The sequence below is a fragment of the Schistocerca gregaria genome, chromosome 10 (genome assembly GCF_023897955.1).
Source record: "Schistocerca gregaria isolate iqSchGreg1 chromosome 10, iqSchGreg1.2, whole genome shotgun sequence".
Taxonomy (NCBI): domain Eukaryota; kingdom Metazoa; phylum Arthropoda; class Insecta; order Orthoptera; family Acrididae; genus Schistocerca; species Schistocerca gregaria.
Window position 1 is genome coordinate 194,528,452 of NC_064929.1, and position 25,154 is coordinate 194,553,605.

At 39.2% G+C, this 25,154-nt stretch overlaps 1 protein-coding gene across 5 annotated transcripts in view; it reads left to right on the forward strand.

Annotated features, from left to right (window-relative positions):
• The window catches only part of LOC126293410 (sorting nexin-4-like), a 71,485-nt gene extending 47,881 nt beyond the window's left edge, over positions 1 to 23,604 (forward strand). For 2 of the 5 annotated variants that reach the window (XM_049986633.1, XM_049986629.1), the window contains exons 8-9: positions 4,865 to 4,979; positions 15,817 to 23,604. In XM_049986633.1, coding sequence (XP_049842590.1) covers positions 4,865 to 4,979; positions 15,817 to 15,867 — 166 coding nt within the window. In that variant the 3' untranslated portion in view covers positions 15,868 to 23,604. Of the gene's footprint in view, positions 1 to 4,864; positions 4,980 to 5,070; positions 5,376 to 7,167; positions 7,225 to 15,322 lie in introns of those variants that run through there. The other 3 variants (XM_049986631.1, XM_049986630.1, XM_049986632.1) reach the window with 3 other exon arrangements.
• Positions 23,605 to 25,154: the final 1,550 nt, after the last annotated feature.

Below are 25,154 nucleotides of genomic sequence, written 5' to 3' on the forward strand. Positions count from 1 at the left end.
ACTTAAATCACGCACGTTACAGTTCAACAATGAAAACTAGTTGCTCTTGGAAAAGCAGCATGTGTACTAAGCATTGAATTTCCAATACCATAGCTGTTGCATAAGCTGTACCTGTTACATTGCAATCTTTGTTTACGGGCAAACAACGGAAAATTCAGGATGGAGTGTACAAATAAGCTTTTGGCCACCATGCCCCCCCCCCCCCCCACCCACCCACACACACACACACACACACACACACACACACACACACACACACACACACACACACACACACACACACACACACACACAGTCACACTGGCAGCCAAAGCCGGGGTAGGGGTGGGGGCAGTTGAACAAATGCAGCTACTGTGTACAGGCACATTTATTTTCACGATCATGACTTTTTGATCACACTGTATATATATGAAATGTTTTCAGTCTCACCCTTGATGCAAACACTTGAAATGCAGTGCTAATCCATACAGTTGTTCTGTACTGTAATAATCCCCCCACTTGCTCCAGCAGTGAAGCAGTTCAGAAAATTGCCAGTGAAAGGAAAAGTTCACCATTTCTGGTTAGTGTGAGTGTTATCAGTATACTTCAAATGGAAAAGTCTGTTACAGGAAAGTTTAATGGCCTTTGCAGTTTCGTTTGTTTTGAGGATGTGGGTGACGTGCCCTGAAGGACTTCCCACTGTTTTCTGTCCCTGTGGCCGGTTACACGGTGTTCATATTTAATTTTTTTAAACAGACAATCCTTTCTGTTAAAACAAGTCATAAACTTCTCACACCATTATGAATTATGATAGATTGCTACTCACCACATAGAGGTGGTGTTGGGCAGCAAATGGGCACATTTGTAAGTCCATCCCGGATTTTCCTTGGATTAATTTCCCCACAACATGATGGATTTAATTAATGTCAGTGCTACTGTCATATCCTAACATATAGATGTCCTTCAGAAAATACTATTATCCTCTGTAGTTGATCTGCATTGTGTAACCCAATGTCCAGTGCAAGTTTTTAAGTTGGATGGCACTTTAGCTTGCATGTCCTTAACCTTCCCCACATCATTTATATAGGAGAGGCTTCATGTTAGATTATATTTCTGTTTTTCAGGTTGCTGTTGGAGTTCATCCACTGGCTTCGTCTCATCCTGCCTTGTTACTGGGCTGCTTCCAATGTCCTTGAAATCTCCCTGTAGACTAAAACTGTGGCCTGGGTGAGGTTTCTAACCAGAAGCATTGCCTGTTGAAGGCAATACTGAGCTGTCAGAGATGGTTCCTTTGAAAGGGCATGGCTGACTTCCTTCCCCATCCTTTCCTAATCTGATGAGACCGATGACCTCGCTGTTTGGTCTTTTCCCCCAAACAACCAACCAAATGAGCTGTCAGAGAAAAACTCATTATCTGACCTCACATTTTCAGTTCTGTCCTCTGCTCTTATTTCCAAACTTAATAGAAGCTCTCCTGCATATCGTGCTGGACTACCACTCATGAGAGAAAGCATATTGCAGTAAAGTGCGATCTTAAGCTTTCCCAGCAAATCAGTTGTTTGTGTTGCTGTCATGGGTCCTGCCACATGCAATCTTTTATGAAACACGATATGTTGACAGCATGCCTTGCCGTCATCTTCAGGTAACACTTGTAGAATGAGCATCTATGCTACATCACATCTCCTTTGCACTCTCAGTGCTCCCCACCCCTTCCTGCTCTTTGTAGTTGCAGGCATTGTCGGGTGGGGTGGTGAGGGAACACATTCACAGAATGATGGATACAAACTATGGTTCCTCAGTACTTTTGCCCTCCTTTTGGGCACAGGTGTCACTCTCAGCTGAGGTTCAACTTCAGCTGGCCGAGCGCTGGGTCTTACAGTTTTCTGAGACTGAAGCCAGTGTGTCTATGGTGAGGTCATCAGCCACTCATATTTTGACAGCTTCCTTTAAGAACACAATCCCAAAATGTTGAGGTCTGTCTTTAGCACTTTCGTTTGTTCAGAGTCCACTGAGTCCCTTGTAGCTATGCAGTGTCCCACAACCACAGATTTTATCATTTGCTCCAGTCTGGTGTGTCTCACGTACTCCTGGCACCTTTCTTTGTCTGCGTGTGCAGTCTGCCCTATGTATGCCGGACTGCATTTTCACGGAATGCGACAGACACGTAGTTTACAGGGGCTGTTGAAATAATACTGGATGCTGGCCTAGTCAGTAGATAATGGCTTCACTCTCACTGAAGTTTGGGATCCAGCTTTAGTCAACTAGTCACATTTTTGCCAGCGATTGACTTGCACGCCCGACAGGAACGGCAGAAACTCGGAGGGACGGGAGTTTGCACTCAGAATTTGGCAGTCGTCTGCCAATAACTGTATGCATTGCAGCATGTGGCCAGATAGTGAGGGAAGGGAGGGGAATAATAAGAATATAAGTACGGTGTGACATAGCAAAAGACAAGTCATTGTACAGGTATCACCTGAAGATGATAGCAAGCTGCACTGTTGAAATTTTCTTTTGTAAACCACAGAACCTGACTGGAGACCCGAGAGAAATTATTTACCACCACCCTGGAGGTTGTCTCTCTGATGGGGTTGAGAGTTGTGCCTGGATACCTTAATAGGTAAAGGCAAGGCAAGGTTGGGATTCAGATCCCATTGTGGCACACAGTTGGAACACCAGGAAATTTTGAAACAAAACAAAGTTCCCCTCACAGCAAAAGTTTCATTCAACTTAATTCAGTCCTCTTGTACATTGTGGTGTGAGAGATATGATGTATCTCCATTTCTTTCCGTCCTGTAGTGCTTTTTTTTTCCTTCTTTCATCCTCTGTCTTTGTTGGCAGTCCTCATCCTCATCTTCTCCCCTTATTGTCTTAATTATCCTTGGCACCTTTCAGCATTTTCTGTATGTGTCTGTACCATTTTAGTTGTTTGTTTTGAATAATCTTTTGTAGGAACTATGCCTTTAAATTTCTATGATGATATGTGTTTAGATACTGACTCTTCTAGTTGTTTCCAGCAGCATTTCATGTCTGCTGCTTTTTTGTGTTCGCGCCAACATTATCCATTATTCATAGCCATAAATCAATGAGACTGTAGGTTTAGGATAGCAACAGAAAAAAGCCTATAAATTGCAGGAAATTGTTTCCTGAAGGAGTGATGTAAATGGGTATGCTTTACTTGGATAAACTTAAAGTGAACAGATTAAAAATTTAATTTCTCTAACTCTAAATTTTTGTTAAGTATAAGGGTCACCCCAAAAGAAATGCACACTATTTTTGAAAAATACATTTTTCATTCTGCACGTGTCAAAGTTTTACAGTGTGTAGATACATCCTTCCTGCTTGTTTTCAAACTTAGTTCAACCTGTTCCCATGAGTGGCTCCATCGCAGCATGTCTTAAAGATGGCTGCTATACTTGACATTCGTCAGAAGCAGCGTGCTGTCATATAATTCCTGTGCTTTGAAAACGAGACAGTGGGAAACATCCGCAAGAGGTTGAAAAAGGTGGATGGAGATGCTGCTGTCGATCGCAGTACAGGTAGTCGGTGGGCAAGCAGGTTACGTGATGGAAGCGGGCACGGTAATATTGAGGATTGTCCTCGCAGCAGCAGGCCTCGTACTGCACACACTCCAGACAATGTGCAGAGTGTTAACGAACTGGTAACTGCTGACAGACACATCACAGTGAACGAATTGTCACACTGTGTTGGGATAGGGGAAGGAAGTGTTCGCAGAATACTGAAAGTGTAGGTGTTAAAGGTTTGTGCCAGGTGGGTCCCCAGGATGTTGACAGTGGCTCACAAAGAAACAAGAAAAACAGTATGCAGCGAACTTTTGGAACAGTACGAGAATGGTGGAGATCAATTTCTTGGAAGAATTGTGACAGGTGATGAAACATGGCTCCATTTTCCACCAGAGATGAAGAGGCAATCAATGGAGTAGCATCATGCAAATTCACCCAAGAAAAAAAATAAATTAAAAAAAAACCACACCTTCTGCTGGAAAAGTTATGGCTACGGTGTTTTTAGATTCCGAAGGACTCTTGCTTGTGGACATCATGCCAAGTGGAACCACCACAAATTCTTATGCATATGTGATGACACTGGAGAAACTTAAAGCTAGTCTGAGTCGTGTTCGATCACATCGCCAAAAGCAGGATGTTTTGCTGTTGCACGACAATGCACGGCTGCATGTCAGTCAAAAAACCATGGAAGCGATCACAAAACTTGGATGGACAACACTAAACACTAGCCTTGCAGTCCTGACCTGGCTCGATGTGACTATCATCTCTTTGGGAAACTGAATAACTCTCTTCGTGGAACAAGGTTTGAAGATAACTCCCTTGTGTATACTGCCAAACAGTGGCTCCAACAGGTTGGTCCAGAATTTTACCGTGTGGGTATACTGTCGCTGGTTCCAAGATGGCGCAAGGCAGTTGAGAGGGATGGAAATTGTTGAGAAATGAAAATATTCTTCCTAAAGGATGTATCTACACAGCGTAAAACTTTCAAACATGTAGAATATAAGATGGATTTAAAAAAAAAAAAAGTGTGCATTTCTTTTGGAGTGACCCTTGTACAAGGTACAGAAATAAATTTCCACTGCGCTCACCACATAAGAACAACCACTATTACATTAACAATTTTTGTATTAGTTGCAGAATGAACTGTAAATTATGATTCTTTATAAAACCTCAACTCATCTGATTCAAATTCTCACCTCGTTTTCTTAGTTTCCTTCTTAAAATGATAAACATAACTGTTCAATTGTTCTTGTTTAATAAACAACATATCTGAAAAGTATGTAGTCTAAATTGTTTTGGGTTGTGTAATTGAGGCACAAGGTTCCTGAAACTCACTGCTCGAGCTCTCTTTGCATTTGTTACAGGGACTTTTCAGCAAATGCATTAAAAGACGTTGAGAGATTCCAGCAGCAGAAGGTGGCAGACCTTCGGGAGACGCTCGCTGGATATGTCATGCTGCAGATCAATGTCTGCCGAAAGGTGAGTGGTCATTTTCTGTTTCATTATCCTAAGTGGAGGTGTTTGTTGTTTAAACTTGCTACTAGTTTTGACAGTTCTTGATTTTACTTAGGGAACAAAAAATTTCGAACCCAGGATGGGGAATAAAACAATTTGGAAATTGTATCTGAAACCATTTGCAAAAGTTACCCCTTTCAAGTAAGGGCAAAGTGCATACAAACTAAAGATTAAATGAATATCTGACAACTATCTAGTGTAATAGTACTATCTGATCAGATACCGAATAATGGGTCAATATCTGATGGATACTGGATTTTCAATAAATTATGAAAATTTCACAAAATAACTTTATTTAATTCACATGTTACATGCACTAAACGTGAATAAAACCACTATGTCTTCAAATCAAAACACCATGTATTATTTAGTTTATTAAAAATAAATTAGTACATATACTAGACTAGAAATAAATTATGTTGAATGAAAAAGTTTTTCTCCTTTGACGTAATGACCATTTTCAATTTTCTTGTAAACAAGAGCAGCTTCAGAAAAAAATTTTTCACTAAATGTCCTATTGCAAGGTGCTGAAAGATAAATTTTGGCAAACTTTGCCAAATGTATGTGCTGTGGTGTAGTGGCTAATGATGTTGTATAAACGTCAAGATTTCACTTGATTCAAACTATATTCAAATGTCTCTTGCAATCATGTTTGATTCTTGAGCATCACACTAACAATTGTTATTACAGTATTATCAAAAGGATAGTTGCTACTCACCGTATAGTGGAGATGCAAAGTCGCAGATACGCACAACAAAAAGACTCAGAAAGTGTCTGCCACATCTGCAGTGAGGAGCAGTCCCTCTCAAAATATACCAAGGATCTCACTGAACACTTCAGATTGTAATTACTAGAGAATGGATTGTATGCATAATAAAAACCTTAAAATATGGATGAAAAATGCTTGAAAAGGGATGAAAAGTGTCGAAATACATAAGATCAAATAATAAAAAAAACATGGTAGTGCTTTACGTCTCAGTCGAACCTGTACATATCAGTTATGAGGAAGAGCGCTGGCCAAGCGAAAAATCGGTACATTTAGAACACTGAGTACTTCGTGGTCGAGGTTAGGAGGGACGTCTTTCTGGGATTATTTTCTAAAAATTTGCGAAATGGGGATGCGTGCAGTGTTTCAAGAATTGTTGCTTCTTTGCTATTGTTGGCAGTAATAAGCGGATGCAATGCGAGTGAGTTGCAGCGAAACGATTGATATGTATAGGGCCAACTTCGAGGTACATTGCATACAGAAGGGCATGCTCAAAAACACCATATTATTTTATTTAAAAGACAACAATCGGCAATTTTTTTTTGAAAGGCACTAACTTTTAATTAATACTATTGGACCAAAGCATTATTTAAAATTTAGTTCACATTTTTGTACTATTGCAAATGTATAAAACCAAGTACTGTTCCAAATGTTTGGTAGTGAGGTTTTGTCTTCAATCACTCAAAACATTCTACAACAGTTAATGTAACTGGGCAGTATTTGAAATTAGGTGCTATGTTGGCCCATATTGTTTCTGGTAAAAGTTCACCCATCCTATTAATAAAACTGTCAATTTGGCACAAGGGTTCAAAGCCTGGGTTATTGTTTAAAATGTTTTCAAACTTTTCTTTAAGTTTTCTTGGGAATACCTCCAGCAGTAAGGAGTTCACTAGAATAATTTCAGTATCATTAAGAGCTTTCTTGCAGTGGCAACTGCAAAGACTCTGCCCTATCGAAGTCATTTACTACCCCTCTAATGGCCTCAAAATGTTCATTGTAAAACAACACAACTTCAACCCACACACCCGAACAAGTTACCACTGATTCGGGAGGTAAAGCCACACTGTTAGTTTTTCTTTGTAGGTCTTAATGCGAGCAGGAGCAGGTAGAAACAGTTCCTTTGTGGATGAAATCAGTTTATTTACATTCACAAACGTGAACATAGTTCTTCAGCAAGGTGCTGTACTTCATGAGCAAAGCACGTCACATGAATCAAATTGGGATCAAATACTCGAAGGGTTTTTCCTGCATCGATTGTATGGGGAGCAGTGTCTGAAATAAACACAAACACCATTTCATCTGCAGAAGATTCTGAAATATTTTCTAATAACCTCATTTACAAATCTGGTGATCGTAGAATGATTCACTTTTTCATGTTCTTTGCAGGGCATTAAATAGGAAGAAGGAGGCTCTTCTTTTAAAGCACCAACGATAAAATTTGCAATGTAACAGCCACAAGTGTCTCTAGTTTCATCAACTGAAAGCCAGATAATGCTGTCCTTGAGTTTGTGCGTATTTCTTCTAGAACATTTACATAAATTGTCGGTATGTAATTTTTACGCAGTGTTCATTCATGTGGTATATTTTGATTTAAGCAATATTTGCGCAGGAAGCCTTTGAGGATAGTGTTTGTAAGTCTGTGAAAAGGAATATTGCTAGCAATGAATGCTTCACATAGATCCATGTTAAACTGACCTTTTTTTGTTACCTTTGGACAAATCCCTGCTACTGCGACTTGCTGTTGTCAGAAGTTGTCATTGTCTTTTCATCTGCGTTCCTGCGATTTGAAGACTTATCTTGACATGCTGGTCAGTTTGAAACTTTTTGTGCATGAGAATTTTTTCTCACAAACTCGACAATACAAAACAATTCTGTCATATGTAAATGTTCCAGGAAGGTCAGCTATCCACAGAACGAAGTTTCTTTTTTCAGGTGACATGGCACACAACACATTACATGTCATAAACACATTCAACTGTGTACAAGTAAATAGAAAGGTGAACTGAAACAATGGATGTATGACTAAAAGTTTGCATAGCTTAATTTAAGTGTTGCTGAGGTGTACAACAGAGGCATATTAACGGGGGTGCTGGTGCAGGAGCATTGACTCTGGCTGCCTGTTCCTGTTCCTTTTCTGTGGTGATTAGGCAGTGGCCTAGTGGCGATCGCCCTACTAAGTTTTTAAATTTTGTAAATCATCATCATCATTTAAGACTGATTATGCCTTTCAGCATTCAGTCTGGAGCATAGCCCCCTTATAAAATTCCTCCATGATCCCCTATTCAGTGCTAACATTGGTGCCTCTACTGATGTTAAACCTATTACTTCAAAATCATTCTTAACCGAATCCAGGTACCTTCTCCTTGGTCTGCCACAACTCCTCCTAGCCTCTACCGCTGAACCCATGAGTCTCTTGGGTAACCTTGCTTCTCCCATGCGTGTAACATGACCCCCACCATCTAAGCCTGTTCGCCCTGACTGCTACATGTATAGAGTTCATTCCCAGTTTTTCTTTGATTTCCTCATTGTGGACACCCTCCTGCCATTGTTCCCATCTACTAGTACCTGCAATCATCCTAGCTATTTTCATATCCGTAACCTCAACCTTATTGATAAGGTAACCTGAATCCCCAACAAAGTTGGTTGAAAGATTGCCCGGTGCACACATAACTTAGTCTTGGTACTGACTTCCTTCTTGCAGAAGAGAGTAGATCATAGCTGAGTGCTCACTGCATTAGCTTTGCTACACCTCGCTTCCAGTTCTTTCACTATGTTGCCATCCTGTGAGAAAATGCATCCAAGTACTTAAAACTGTCCACCTGTTGTAACTTTGTTCCTCCTATTTGGCACTCAATCCGTTTATATTTCTTCCCCACTGACATTACTTTCGTTTTGGAGATGCTAATCTTCATACCATACTCCTTACATTTTTGATCTAGCTCTGAAATATTACTTTGCAAACTTTCAACCGAATCTGCCATCACAACTAAGTCATCCACATATGCAAGACTGTTTATTTTGTGTTCACATATCTTGATCTCACCCAGCCAGTCTATTGTTTTCAGCATATGATCCATAAATAATATGAACAACAGTGGTGACAGGTTGCAACCTTGTCTTACCCCTGAACCATGAACTCAATTGACCGTCAACTCTTAACTGCTGCCTGACTATCCATGTAAAGACCTTTAATTGCTTGCAAAAATTTGCCTCCTATTCCATAATCTCGTAGAACAGACAATAACTTCCTCCTAGGAACCAGGTCATATGCCTTTTCTAGATCTATAAAGCACAGATACAATTCCCTGTTCCAGTCATAACACTTCTCCATTATTTGCTGTAAGCTAAAGATCTGGTCCTGACAACCTCTAAGAGGCCTAAACCCACACTGATTTTCATCCAATTGGTCCTCAACTAATACTCGCACTTTCCTTTCAACAATACCTGAGAAGATTTTACCAACAACGCTGATCAAAGAGATACCTTTGTAGTTACAATCTTTTCTGTTTCCATGTTTAAAGATTGGTGTGATTACTGCTTTTGTCCAGTCTGATGGAACCTGTCCCGACTCCCAGGCCATTTCAATTATCCTGTGTAGCCATTTAAGACCTGACATTCCACTGTATTTGATGAGTTCCGACTTAATTTCATCCACCCCAGCTGCTTTATTGCACTGAAATCTATTGACCATTTTCTCCACTTCCTCAAATGTGATCCTATTTCCATCATCATTCCTATCCCATTCTACTTCAAAATCTGAAACATTACTGATTGTATTTTCCCCTACATTGAGCAACTCTTCAAAATATTCCCTCCATCTACCCAAGCCATCCGCAGGATTCACCAGCAGTTTTCCTGACCTGTCCAAAATACTTGTCATTTCCTTCTTACCTCCCTTTTGAAGACTGCTAATTACACTCCAGAATGGTTTTCCAGCAGCTTGACCCATAGTCTCCAACCTGTTTCCAAAGTCTTCCCAAGATTTCTTCTTGGATGCTGCTATTATCTGTTTGGCTTTGTTTCTTTCTTCAACATAACTTTCTCTGTCTACCTGAGTTCTAGTATGTAGCCATTTTTGATACACCTTCTTTTTCCTTTTACAGGGTGCCTTGACTGTGTCATTCCACCAAGCTGTTTGCTTCATCCTACTTTTACACACTACTGTTCCAAGACATTCTTTAGCCACTTCTAGTACTGTGTCCCTGTACCTTGTCCATTCCTTTTCCAATGACTGTAATTGACTACATTCAACTAACTGGTACCTTTCTGAGATTGCTGTTATGTACTTGTGCCTGATTTCCTTATCCTGAAGTTTCTCCACTCTTATCCTCCTACATATGGACCTGGCCTCCTGCACTTTCGGCCTCACAATCCCAATTTCACTGCAGATTAAATAATGATCAGTGTCATCAAAGAATCCCCTGAATACACGTGTGTCCCTCACAGCCTTCCTGAATTCCTGATCTGTTATTATATAGTCAATGACAGATCTGGTTCCCCTGCCTTCCGATGTATACCGGTGAATGTTTTTATGTTTAAAAAAGGAGTTTGTGATTACTAAGCTCATACTGGCACAGAAATCCAAGAGTTGTTTCCCATTCCTGTTGGCCTCCATATCCTCTCCAAATTTACCCATAACCTTTTCATACCCTTCTGTTCAATTTCCAATCCTGGCGTTAAAATCACCCATAAGCAGAACACTGTCCATGTCCTTTACTCTAACAACTACATCACTGAGTGCCTCATAAAAACTATCCATCTTATATTGATCTGTCCCTTCACAATGCGAATATACTGACACAATCCTAATTTTCTTGCTAGGCACTGTCAAATCTATCCACACCAGTCATTCGTTTACATACCTTACTGCAACTACGCTGGGTTCCATTTCTTTCCTGATGTAAATCCCTACACCCCATTGTGCTATTCCTGCTTTGACTCCTGACAGGTAGACCTTGTATTCTCCCACTTCCTCTTCTTTCTCACCCCTTACCTGAATGTCACTAACAGCTAAAACGTCCAGCCCCATCTTACTTGCAGCCTCTGCCAGCTCTACCTTCTTCCCAGAGTAGCCCCCATTGATATTAATAGCTCCCCATCTCATTACCATTTGTTTGCCAATTCGTATCTTAGGAGTCCCAGGTTTGTCAGTTAGAGGTGGGACTCTGTCACCTCCAAAGGTCCGAGGCATTTTGCTCTGATTGTTGCCAGCATCATATTTAAAGTATCGGGGAAGCAGGTTGCTAGCCTTACTTGCCCCGAGTCCCATTGGGTTTTACTCCTAACGGTTGAGGGACTAACCGGTGGATTTGGTAGTCTTTGCCGTATGAGCACAAAGGTGACGACGACTCAGAATATGTCCGAGATGCCCAGCCTTATTCCAAAGTAACTGGTATCCCAACTATCGAGACCACTTACTTGGCCACTCATACGTTGCCCGTGGTTCATGAACTAGGACATGACCACAGGAATCCACACCATGAACCACAAATTTTGTAAATATAGGGCAAAAATGTCACTAATTTTTAGTTAAAATATGCATTAACTGGTGAAAAGGAGCCAAAGGTGCAAATGCATATGCAAGATGCAAATGCATATAATCCAGTCTCTAGTAATTACTGTCCAAACCTTTTACAGAAATGTCCCTCCCATGCCTTATCTCTCCAGTCACCCACTACCTCCAAAAGTCATACCATCCAGCCACAGAGCAGCATTCTTCTCATGACTCAGTACCACCAGCACCAGAGCAACTGAACCACATTATCCACAAGGGTTCCGACTACCTCTCTTTGGGCCCTGAAGTGAGAAATATCCTGCCCAGTATCCTTCCCAACCCTCCCACAGTGGTATTCCACTGCCTGCCGAACCTACACGATATCCTCGTCCATCCCTACACAACCTCTGCTCCCAACGCCTTGCCTAATGGCTCATACCCCTCCCTACACAACCTCTGCTCCCAACGCCTTGCCTAATGGCTCATACCCCTGTAATAGACCTAGATGTGAGACTTATTCTTTACATTCTCCCACCACTATCTTCTCCAGTCTAGTCATTAACATCATCTCCCCTATCAACAGCAGGACTATGTGTGAAACCAGTCGGGTTTTGTACAAGCTATGTTGGATTCTGTGCGGGCTGTCAGTGGCCATCCGTGCAGACACAGCTGTGGCTGAGAATCAGCTGGACCACCCAGTTGCTGACTATGCTGCCCAACACAAAGTTCTGTATTTCAGTGACTGTTTCGTAGCCTGTGTCATAGGGATTCTTCCCACCAACACCAGCTTCCCTGAAGTGCACAAGTGAGAACTCTTCCTGCCTACTTTCTTGTAACCCTCTTGGCCTCGAGAGGGAAGAGAGGAGAGAAACAGGGAATGGGAAAGGACTGTGCAGGTGCACTGGCAGGATAGGTGTATGTACCACTGGAGTGGGGCCAGGGAAGAGTATAGAGGTATACGGAGGACCAGGATTAGCAGAGATGGAGGCCAAGGGGTGTTAAGAGACTGCTTATTGGCACAATTCAGAAAAGTGGGTGTTGATGGGAAGAAACCAAATGGGCATGCTAGACAACTGTGTGGTCCATCTGTATCTTGTTTAGTGGTTGTCATTTAGGCCAACCGACAGTGTGTTAGTGCTTGTGCCTATGTATTATGATGAATCAAATATAAATTGAATTGTATTTTAAAAAATTGATTATTGAAAAAAAGGTTAATATAATTTATTTTTCTACGTAGTTTCCTACTTTAGAAATAAATTTTTCCCTGCAAGAAGAGAGAATTTTTTATTCCAGCATTGGTGGAATGAAACTGCTTGTGTCAAGAGCTAATTGTACATGAACCCATCCATGCCCTCATCATCTTCAAATTGTAGCCCTCAAAGTGCCCCAAACAGATGATAATCACAGGGTGATAGGTCCGAACTGTGGGGGAGGAAGAACTAGTTAGGTCCAGAGCAGTTCTTAAAGTTTAGAGACCATTAGAAGAGCAGTATGGGGAGGAGGATAGCCTCTCAACTTGGTCAGTCTCATCTTTTGTGGTGATACGCAGTTCTCACGTCATTCAACAGCTCACAGATGTGAGAATTGACTGTGTGTCACTGGTGCAAAGAATCTGTGAGCAAAATGTCTTTGTGGTCGAAGAAATGTATGAAAGAACCTTGTCAGCTGATAGTTGAGTTTTAGATTTCATTGGGGGCCTCTCCCTTTTCATCCACCCACTCCATACTGTCTTATTTCAACTCGAGAGTGTTGCAGTGGACACCTGTCTTGTCACAGGAGATTATCACCGAAAAATGCATCACCTTTTGCAGACTTTGCAGTAACCTTCTGACAGACCTTACGTTCTGCAATTTCAGACACTCACACTTCAATAGCCTTCAAGAATGTCTCAAACCGAATATTTTTGTCCATAATAATGCTGCTGTGAGGACATTGTGTCCAATTTTTCCACTCATTCTTACAAGGCATACACAAGAGTTCTTCATAGTGTATGGTCCCCGGACTGTCATCAATCTCTGAAAAATTCCTTTGTTTAAGAATGTGGAATGGCCAACTAACCCCACTCCTGATGGTCTCACTGCTTCCCTCAAGCATAATAGAAGCACAGGCCCCGTGCAACTAACCTCAGAAACAAAGTCCCTGTTCGTATTTGATTTGCCTTCACAGAATGCCGCACAGTGGTTGATTCTAAGCCAATTTATCACAACTCACCCTGCATTTGGGTAGGACGTGGCTATGACAGAACTGGAGTTGGTGGTAGTGGGTATGAGTCAAGCCTAGCAGCTAGGTCGTGCATGTGGATATGAGGCCATGGGGCAAGGGGCTCAGGGCAGTAGTGGAATAGGGATGGATAAGGTGTTGTTTAGGTGGCAGAAAAGTACTGTGAGAATGGTAGGGAGAATGTTTCCAATTTCGTGGCACGCCAAGAGATAGTTGTAACCCTGGTGGAGAATGTGATTGTTGCTGCAGTCCTGGGTGGTACTGAGTAACAAGCAGGGTGCTGCTTTGTGGCAAGACAAGGACATATTTCAGGGATGGTTGGTGACTGAAGGGACAAGGCATGGGAGATTTGTTTCTGGATGAGGTGGGGGACAGTAATTTTTGTCCATGAATGCTTCAGCAAGACCATTTATGTTTTTGGAAAGGGAGTTCTCATTACTGCAGATGTTGTATGAAAGGCGTGGAATGGGTGGCAGCTGTAAAAATGGAGGTATTGTTGGTGGTTGGTAGGTTTGATGTGGACAGAGGTGATGTAACTGTTCTTGAGGTGGTAAACATCTAGGAATGGGGCTAATTGGGACGAGGAGGGCCAGGTGAAGCAAATGGGGGAGAAGGCATTGAGGTTCCAGAGGAATGTGGATAGGGTGTTATTGCCCTCGGTACGGGTCAGGCTTTGTGAATTCTGGGTTGGTAGGAAGGATTAATCTAGACTAATAGGCTGGTGTAGAATGGTGCCCTGGAGGTGGCAATTGCTGTACCACAGATTTGCTTGTAAGCAATACCTGCAAAGGAGGCGGCGGCCTGATTGTGGGTAGATTGAATAAGTAGTGAGGAAATACTGAATACTGTATTTTGTAAAAGAGAGATATTCGACATAACTTGATTGAAAATCGGGATTGGATGGTCAGACATGTGCGGTGGCATCAAGTAATCATCAGTTTGGTAGTGGAGGGAAGTGTAAAAAAAGTGTGTGTGTGGGGGGGGATATTGATATTCAAATGATTGTGAGTTGCAGTAGTTATATGTAGATGAGGACAATAGATTAACTTGCAGTGCTGCATTAAACCAGTCTTTGGGCTGAAGGCTGCAACAAATTGCTTTGTGTATAGTTCTTCTATCACTTCTCTCTCCACTTTTGTCCAGTCATTGTATGTGTTGTCCGTTATTTTTCTTTTAGTTGCCCTTCTCATTATATTATCAAGGCTGTTATCTTCCTCATCCCTTCGTAAGCCAGTTTTACTGTTGAAGTTATCCTTTACTACATTAATCATCCTTACTTTGGCATTTTTATCAGTCACTTCTAAATATCCCACATTCCATTAATCTCATCCGTTTCTTCATCAGCACCTGAGTTTTAAGTCAGCTTACAATTTTAATCACCAGTTTATTCTGAAGGTCTAAACTTTCTTCTCCGAAATTCTTTCAGTTGTTGACATTCCACTGGTGTGGTTTTCTAATTTTATTCTACAAATAACAACTACAGCTCTCTGCATCCTTCCACTGTACTTTGTTCATCGTAAGAACAAACCTGATGTAAACTAACACATGCACAGCAATTATTCAGCGAAGCACACATTTACCTGTGTTGTTATATTGGAAGTAGACCCTAATTATGTATTAGATATTTTGTGTTAAACTATACTAATGAAACTTTAAAACATTCTGAAGCACTAACAGCAATGGCTGTGCTGATCTGTAAGCTAAATGCTTCCGCCATGCGTTTCTTACTTGAAATCTTCGTGTAGTCACTTTCTCAGAACAAGTCTGTGCACAGTGTTATGGCGAATTCTGATAGTCTTGGTTTGTAAATGCTGTCTCAAATTCTAGGTCTCAATGCTTTTCCAAAGTTATCAGAAAAACATCCACAGCAACTGGTAAAAGGACTTGCAGCAGTGACATCTGAGTTTACCAATGTTTCTGTGAAAAGTGTAATGTGTGCACGTAAGGAAAGACACAATACAGTTAACCTGCCAACTCCAGGAAAGACAAGAAAATGTAACGTTATTACTGTGTCTGACTATACACATATGAAGCTCAGTGTGAAATAAGTCTGAGGTAATATTAAACAAGGAAGAATCTGCAGTGTAATGTTTACATCAGGATTGTTTTTACGGTCTGTAGACTGTATCTACTATGTATTTACACACGATAATGGCAACTAATAAAAATTACAGTTGCAACAATTGGGTGACAATTATAAATGGAAATGATAATTTTCTTAACTAACACCCGAACAACTGTGAAATTAATTCTCCACTTTTCAGCTACTGATGCCATCTGAGAATGTTGTTAGTGTTTTAATTTTCTTAATTTGATTTTAGGGCCTTCAGACTTGGACCCACATTAGGGATTGTCTGGAAGCGATCCCATAAGTAATTAGCCTTTTTGAATATTCAAAAAGGCGTCATTGCCCTTCAGAAATATTCTGCTATTTCTTGGAGCTTGTCATTCGTGCTATGAAAAAAAAATTGCATTCCATTAGTTTAGACATCTTGTCATATGTTCATTTCACAGATTTCTGGATATTTTGGGAATGAATGTACTCCAAATTATGTTGCGAAACTTTTATATATATTATATCTGAAAACTACTGCATTGGATGGAGATAGTCTTTGTAGACAATAAATTAGCAAATTGATGTATTTTTTTGATCTGATTTATTAATTTTTCCTGAAATTTGTGTAAAGGAAACATTGTTTGTACTGACTAGATGATGTCTAAGAACTTGTATATTTGTCATTTAAATACTGATAAAAGACAATCTTCACTGAATTGTAAGTAATTTATAGGATAGTGATTGTGTAAAACTATTAAGGATCACTTATTCCTGTGTGCTAAAAGCAAACTTGAAATGTAGTAGTGTTTGGAAAACTATTTGTTGCTTTGACTGTAATATTAACTTGTATTTATTGTAATTATTTTGGTATGTAGCCTTTTGGTTACATACATTATTTATTAAATCACATTTATGTGATACCGATGTACTGATCCTGATGAGTCTCTGTAGGTTTTTTAAAGAAACAGTGGAATTAATAATGAAATTCTTTGTGTAAAGTCTTGTGGAAAATTCCTTGCTATGTTTATTTCCTTTGTGTAAAGTGTAACAAAGGAAACTCTGACATGTCTTGAGATTAACTTTGTCTTTGATTTGAGATGAATTGGAATAGTTTTAAGTGGTATCTCTATCTATCTATCTATCTATCTTCCCCCCCCCCCCCCCTCCCAATCTACCCAACCATAATATATTTCTGGCCTGTTTGTTCACCTTTTTGGCCAGCTCAGAATGCTTTACACTGTAATAGGCAAAAGTCTAAAGACTGCTGGCAAGCAGTGTATGGGTTTCTATTTGCAGAAACTTCAGAAAATAAATATTTGAATGATGAATCGCTAGTTCTGAATTTTCTGTTTCAAAATATTGTGTGAACTTTTTTGAAGTTGTAGATCATGTGCAATTTTTAAGGGTTGTTACTTCTACACCGCAATTCTGAAATATGTTTTTACTCTGGATTGAGGTAAAACCCAATGGCCACTTCTTAGTTCAGATTTCCAGCACCAGTAACATATTCCCTCCCACCTCCCCTTCCTCCCTGTTCTTTCTCCACTTCACCTCAGCAGTTCATTTGTACAGTGGAAGTAATTCACTCTGCTCTCTGCAGAACTCTGACAGGGCTAGAAATATGTAAACAAATGGTATACATTACACTTAGTCAGTAGTGGTACTTTGTGGCAGGGTAAGAGATTCTATATGGAGATTGTAGAAGTGTAAATTAGGAGACAAGGTACTGGCAGAAGTAAAGCTGTGAGGACGGGGCGTGAGTCATGCTTGGGTAGCTCAGTTGGTAGAACACTTGCCCGCGAAAGGCAAAGGTCCCAATTTCGAGTCTCGGGCCGGCACACAGTTTCAATTTGCCAGGAAGTTTAAAGTGTAAAGTAGTTGGTGCTGGTTTCATACTCGCTGTTTATGCGAATTCAGTGCAGCTCAGTTATTGTACTCTGCACTTTCTTTTAAATGCTAGTTATCTAACTTTAAAGAGAATAGTTATATGATATGAAGTGGACTTGGAAAGGACAATGTTTAGAAAATAAACAGGTGTGCAATAATTCATTGGGACCTTCCTGTAGATCATACAATGTTTTGGTATGCTATTTACATTTTGATGAGGTGCTTTAGCAGGAATAGTGCCAACCTTAGGAGATAGCTTACCTTCTTCTGTTGACGGGCTTGAGATCATAAGTTATGCTACATTTTGTGTTACCCCATATTGCGTGTATGAGTTTTACTCTACATTACTACTTTATGTGATTTACATATGCGTTGGGTGAGTCACGCATATTTCCTAAAGTCTGAGCTTTAAAAAAATGTCTCATTTAAGTGTGGATGATCTAGTTGCGTAATGACTGGTGTAAAACTGCTGTATCTTAGAAGTAAGTGTGTGTGTGTGTGTGTGTGTGTGTGTGTGTGTGTGTGTGTGTGTGTGTGTGTGTGTGAAAATATATAGTTGTACATATAATTTACTGCTTTTCAGAACTTTCTGTAACTGTTATTCTCCAGTTTGATTGTAAGTGTAAATAGACATCGAATAGTGTAATTTCTTGGAGGAGTTTTTGTTTTCTCTCTTTATTAGTTAAATGTTTAGTTTAAATATCATCCTTTTTAGAGGGTTGTTGACACATTTTCATTTATCATTATTAGTGTAGTGTTTTCGATGTTATGAGAGACACTCAAAATTGTGAAATTTTTGTTGTCCATTTATTATGAAAAAGTTAAGGAAGAGTAAACATTAAATCATTGTAGTATGTCGTTCAAAGCTGTATGTCTGGTTCTTCTTTAAGATACGATACAGTGAGATCAGGTTATATTTAGAATTACATTAATACCTTCAGCTGTTGGACATGTCCGAAAGAACACACACACCATATCCCTATAAGATTATATTTAATTGAAATATGAGTTTTTTTTCTTTATCAGTCACACCAAGCATTATTGCAAAGAAAGGGGAGGGGGGGCTGAGAGTTTGCAATTTCCACTTGTTAAAGCCTTAGTTATGGACCAAGGATGTCACACAAAAGACATGTGAGGCATTGAAATTTGCAACTTTGTAATCATTTCCTGTAACTGTAGCAACAGTGAATGCAACAGTCACAGCACTCACTGCTCTGAAAATCATTACCATCTGATAGTTGGAACAACACGAGCACCCCTAATGGTGAGAAAGCAAATGTAAGATTACTATTTGTTTTTAATTATTTTTCTACTCAATTAATGAAATAATTGTTATATTTTTTCACTCCAAGCATTCGTAAATTCAGAGATGTGAATGATTTTGAAATAAATGTATAAACATCTGGATCTCACTGATTAACTGCCATAAGCTAAAACTTACTCATGAAGGAATACTTCTGAATATGTATACCATTGAAGCTTATACCATTGACATCAAGAGAATAACAACATACATTTCATCCATGAGAGGCATATTATTTTGTTGTAGGTTCTTGTTATGATAGGCACTTCCCTTGACAAGTAACAGTTTTCAATGTAGTCTAATGATTTGCACTTGCTTACATTTAACTGAACTTACCAGAGCACAAATATTTGTAAATGTAACTACTTTTGTCTCAAAAGTGAATTAGTTTAAGATTCTGGCTAATTGTGACTCAGATGTAGCAATGGTAGTGGAATTGGTTTCCTCTGTGTTAGGAAAGGGTTTGATTGTTTGTAACATTTTATCCTCACATATCTGTAGTTTTCCTTTTAACTGTAGTTGTGGTTGTTTATATGGTATGTTAAATAATGTAGGTATTGCATTCCATAAGTTTCCTGCACATTCACTAATTTGACTGGATGTGCAGTGAACAAAAGTTCGTGTTGAGTATGTATATCATGCCCTCCATCGAAAGGTCAGATCTTTTGTTTACTAGTCTTTTTTGTTTTTAAAAGGAAGACATTCTTCAAGGTTAAAAGAGAGTTATAAATAAACACACTGTTTCATACTTTCCAAGGTCCTGAGGAAACTCAAGAGAGATAAATGTGGTGTCATATTTAGTTATTGTCAATATTTATGGCACTACATAACATAGTTTTTACAATGTTACAAATCATTATAAATGATACTATTTGCATTCATCCGTTATTGTATTCATAAAGTGTAGCTTGCTGGACACTTAGTGATGCTGTCACACAGTTGAACAAAAATTAGTAGAAGTGCCGTGACTGTGTGTGCTAGACTGTGCTGTAGCTATAGAAAACATTCCTTTTTTTTAGATTTCTGTCTTGTGTCCTTTGACATCTTATCCCACCAAACCTATAACCACCTTCCTTTCACTGACAACGTTAAAGGTGGTGCAGAGGTTAAGGCAGAACCATTGGGCAGTGATATAACAATCCAAATTTAGGTTTTTCTTGGTTTCTTAAATACAGATGAATTACGCGGTGTTTTCTTTCAAAAGTACAGTCAGTTTCTTTCCCCATGTTGTTTGAGATCATGCTTAGTTTCTAGTGACCTCTTTGTCAGTGGGCTTTTAAACCACTCTTACTATTTTTTAAACTGCATCAAAAGGAAATTTTGCTCAAGAAAACTATAAAATCGAGACAAAGTAATAGCCAATACTTAGCTTTGCGAAGCAGTCTCAGCACTGCATATGGACACACACCAAAGTGCATGAAACTCTCCTGGCTTTTAGTGCTATTTGGAAACAGGCAAGGGTTGGGACCTCTTTCCTCCCTGAGGTAGTAACAGGTTTTGAGAGCTATGATACTTTCTTGTACTTTTGTGCACATCTACTGACAGTAGCAAACAATTACTGTTTATTTTGATGTGCATAGTCATTAATTTGATTTACCTCACTTCTTCCTGGTAATTTCTCTCTCTCTCTCTCTCTCTCTCTCCCTCTCTCTCTCTCCCTCTCTCCCTCCCTCCCTCCCTCCCTCCCCCTCCCCTCTCCCCCTTTCAAATCCTCCACTGTCACCCCTCACCTCAGTAAAGGGTCTTAGTTTTTGGGGATTATGTTTCACAGCTTCTATAAATTGTAGAAATGACATATTGTAAAGTAGCTACTGTGGATGTCATGGATGCAGAAAAACACACAGGTGTAAAGGATAATAAAAAATTGTAGCAAAATACAAGCAATACTTAATTTTTTTGCCAGTAAAACAGATTTGCATGTATATATCATAAGACAATTATGTAATTATCCAAAGAGTAAACTGGCACAAAAATATGTACATGATATAAACAACATTGTAACGCATATAGTAGACAAAATTGAAAATAGTGTTACTATTCTACATAAAGAATAAACAGATAGGTACAGGAATCTCAGGGAAGAGATGGGAATTTTTCTACATTGTGCTGAAAATATAAATTTCATTTTGAATGAGTAACTAGAATTTGAAAGCAGTATATTTGAAAATTTTCGTGTATTTTAGTACAAAGATAATGCTAATCATGATAGCAATTCTTTGCCATTTTATTTTGTCTAATCCTTGGATTGCCATTCCATGAATTTACCTCTGCATGAGTAAATATTATTTACGAACATTATATTTTTAAAACTGCATCTTGCAAAATGCACAGGTAACTTTTGCTGTTGCCAATTTTTAAGGCTTGTTTGTATTTTGCTCAATTTTTTGAACATTGTGTTCACTTGATGATTTTCTTGTATCCATGGTGTGTGTATAGCAGGTACCAAAATTGGCTATGCAGTAAAGACTAAGCTGTTCAGCAATTTAACATCTTACGTGTACAGCATCTCATTTCTGCAAGTCTCCATTGTTGCTCGTCGCTGTCATATTACCAACACCTCGGGTCAGTGGTAAGGCTCTGTTTCATTTAGAGTAAGGTTATTCTGATTGTGAGAAGAGTAATGTAATTGTTTATTATAAACAAGTGCAGTGAAACACATACAGTTGATAAATTATTTCATTTGCCATTTATTTATGTTTTATGAGAAATTAGAAAGTATTGGAAGATAAGAGAAAGGATACAAGTAGATGCGCATTGTAGAACACTGAATCCAAAAAATTCTCAAGATAGAGCATGGGAATAGAAACTGAAAGTATGTTGTTTCTAATGTACAACTGTAACCTCGTAAGTACAACTGATTTAGTTTTATATATCGCTCCCAATATGTTTTAAATGGTTGAAGATATCTAAACGAGATTGTTGAGAAGTGGTTCTGCATTAAAGGGTTACTATTTGTCACACAGTTGGCAATGTCATATTTTTATTTATTGATGAGCTGAAGTAATTCTTTTAAAATGGAATGTCAGCTTTTATTTGTAATATTAAGCAAAACAAAAGTGAAGCTCTGTATTTTACATGATGGGCCAATTGGGATTTGACTGATTGTCATGTTGTCCACTGGCAATGGCGTCATGGAACATGATACGGAGGAACGTGGGGTCGGCACACCACTCTCCGAGCCACTGTTGGCTCAGTCTCTGAGCTGCTACTACTCAAGTAGTTTCTCAGCTGGCATCACAAGGCTGAGTTAATCCTGTTCCAATCCTCCCACCTGGGGAATATACACGGGAGCACCAGGAATCGAACCCGGGCACTCTGCATAGAAGCCACGCACACTGACTGCTGAGCTTCATAGGCAGATTTTAATATTGTAAAGTTTACTCCTATAGATAATATTGATCTGGTGTTTGTTCGGCTAGCATTTACTTTGTGCAAAAGGCATTGGAGGCCTGGACAATGTGAAACAGTTACTCCTGCTTTTCTACACGAAGATCAGACATAAGAACAGAACATGCAATGTTAAAACCTTTGGCCTATACATTTTTTTTTTAATTTGCAGAAAGTTTCACTACAGGCTGTGTATCACTACTGTCTTCTTCTTGAGGACTCCTAAGACTACTATTGAGAATTATATATGATTTCCTTTAAAAAAAACTTCAGTTTCAATGTACATGTGAACCATTCATCAAAATATGTATGTCTTTTTTAGACATTGGATTTCATGAAAACCGATTTGTAAAACACTGAAATGAGCAAGAAATATTGGAGCATTTGTGTTTCTAAGTGTGTGTTTCTGCCTCACATTCGTTTGTTCTGAAACATGGACAATATTTGGCCCCAAAACTCATCTTTCGCCCACGAGGTGGTGTTTGTTTGTGCACTACGTTTGTAACATTCATCATTATTCACATGGAAACTTAATAGATTTTATTGTTAATAATAAGTAGTGAAAATATTTGCTATTATGCTGAAAACAATTTTCTTGAAAGAGTACTTCTGTTTGTAGTAAGGAAACTGGCAAAAGCTAAGACACTATTCATGTGTTTCATATCTTGCCAGTTTCTTTACAACACACAATTACTCCTTTAAGAAATATGTAGTTTGAAGCAGCTGTTCTTTATTATTGTATGAAATACATAGTTGGTTTTCTCATAAATTCACAGGTATTTCATTTTGTTACATATTTATTTGAAATGCTGCACTAAATTTTGTCAATTCCGTATAAGTGTTCATTGGAGGTCGCTTTATGAAATAGTTTGTACGTGTTTCTGTAAATTGTAAAGCCTTTGAAATTTGTAACACTGGCATTATGTGCTTATTTTCTTGCAGCTTTGGTGAAGTCCAAACTGTTGTTGTAAGACATTTGCATATGTTAAGCACTTTTATCTCATTGTGATGGTGTAAATGTATTTCATTGAACTTTGAAGAAATATTTGTGTGAGCCATGTAAACAAAAAATGCTATTGTGGTGCTGCTTTTAATAAAGCACTTTGGGATGTCGAGAATCTGCTCTCGAGTACTGGAATTTACTTTCCCAGATTTTTCCTGCGAAAATCATTTTTGCGCATTTCTATATGCTGGAGAACATTGCGATTCCCAGCTGGATAGCAGAACGTGGCTACAGTGTCTGCCGCAACAGTTCGCAACAGTTGCTGTGTTGTGGAGATTGGGATCCTTGTGTCTGCCCATGTACACTGTTTCACATTCAATAGTTTTATATTGTTTACTTTGTCAGTATTGTCTATACTGGTACCTGAATTGTAGATTAGTTTGAACTTTGTTATAAAAACCTGTTATACATGCTATGTTAATGGTATTGTTTTGAGCTGAAAAAATAAAAGCTGGCTTTTTGCTCTTTAGCTACATTGATCATAATCCTAATCATTACAATGTGGAAAGTGTCATTTGCTCAACATTTATTTGTTGGGCTGAAAATATTACATGCACGGGCCCATGTAGAAATTTTTCCGAGAGGTGACAAGATTTGAATCTTAGGAGTTTTGATGCAACGGACTGATAATGGTTTGCCTCAAGACCTAAATTTGATGAAAAGTACACGCAACTTATCGTACCTCAAGAGTTTGATAGTTATGTGCATAGTATTTTTAAAGTAGAAATCTCTGGTTTCCAAAAGGTATGCATATTTTGATATCTTTTCGTGTATTTATATCTAAAAACAAAGATGATGCAACTTACAAAACGAAAGTGCTGGCATGTTTATAGACACAAACACACACAAAATTCAAGCTTTTCCAACCAACGGTTGCTCCATCAGAAAAGAGGGAAGGAGAGGGAAAGACGAAAGGATGTGGGTTTTAAGGGAGAGGGTAAGGAGTCATTCCAATCCCGGGAGCAGAAAGACTTACCTTTGGGGGGGGGGGGGGGGGGGGGGGGGGGGAAGGAAGGACAGGTATACAATCGCTTGCTCGCGCACACGCAGACACAAGCAGACATTTGTAAAGGCCAAATGTGCGCGCGTGCGCGTCCTTTTTTTCCCCTCTAAGGTAAGTCTTTCCGCTCCCGGGATTGGAATGACTCCTTACCCTTCCCTTAAAACTCACATCCTTTAGTCTTTCCCTCTCCTTCCCTCTTTCCTGATATAGCAACCGCTGGTTGCGAAAGCTTGAATTTTGTGTGTGTGTTTGTGTGTGTATCAACATGCCAGCACTTTCGTTTGGTAAGTTAAATCATCTTTGTTTTTAGATATGTTTTTCCCACGTGGAATGTTTCCCTCTATTATATTCTTTTTGTGTAATTAATGTGACTGTGCATGCCACTTCTTTGCTTCAATGAGCTGCAATTACAGCATCATAAAATTAAATGCAGTTCATCTACCTTGTTATGAAACAAAGCTAGGAAATATTGACAAAAATACTTTACTCATACTAAGTTGAAAGTGAAAACTAAACATCTGAAATAGGAAAAAAAAATTAGAATAGTTGGAAAATTAACAAAACTGCCTCCTTAACAGTCCTTGAAGTGGAGAAACAAGTAAGCTTTTTTAAAAAAGCTTACTAAACTCTGTTGCCATCTCTAACACTTAGTTTGCTTATTAAACTTCACATTAATGGATTTATTCCATTACTTTTACGATTTAAATTTTGTAGTGTCAGCTGCTGAGAAATAAAGCTGATCATGTTTTGTAAAAGGTACAGTATTAGCTTCTGTAGAGTCTGGTGAAGTCCTGTTACTGCCACAACCAATCCAAGACCTTCTAGAGCCATTTGGTGTGTGAGACACATTGTGCGACACACTGCTTTGTAGATTTCCTCCCAAATGTATGTTGACAGACCTGTGTAATTTATAGGCCTTCCTACACTCGTACTTGGTCATTCCAGCCCTTCCTCTATGCCGCTATTCAGTGCCCTGTAGTAATCTGACTACCTTCTAAAGCTCCCCACTGTGACCACTGA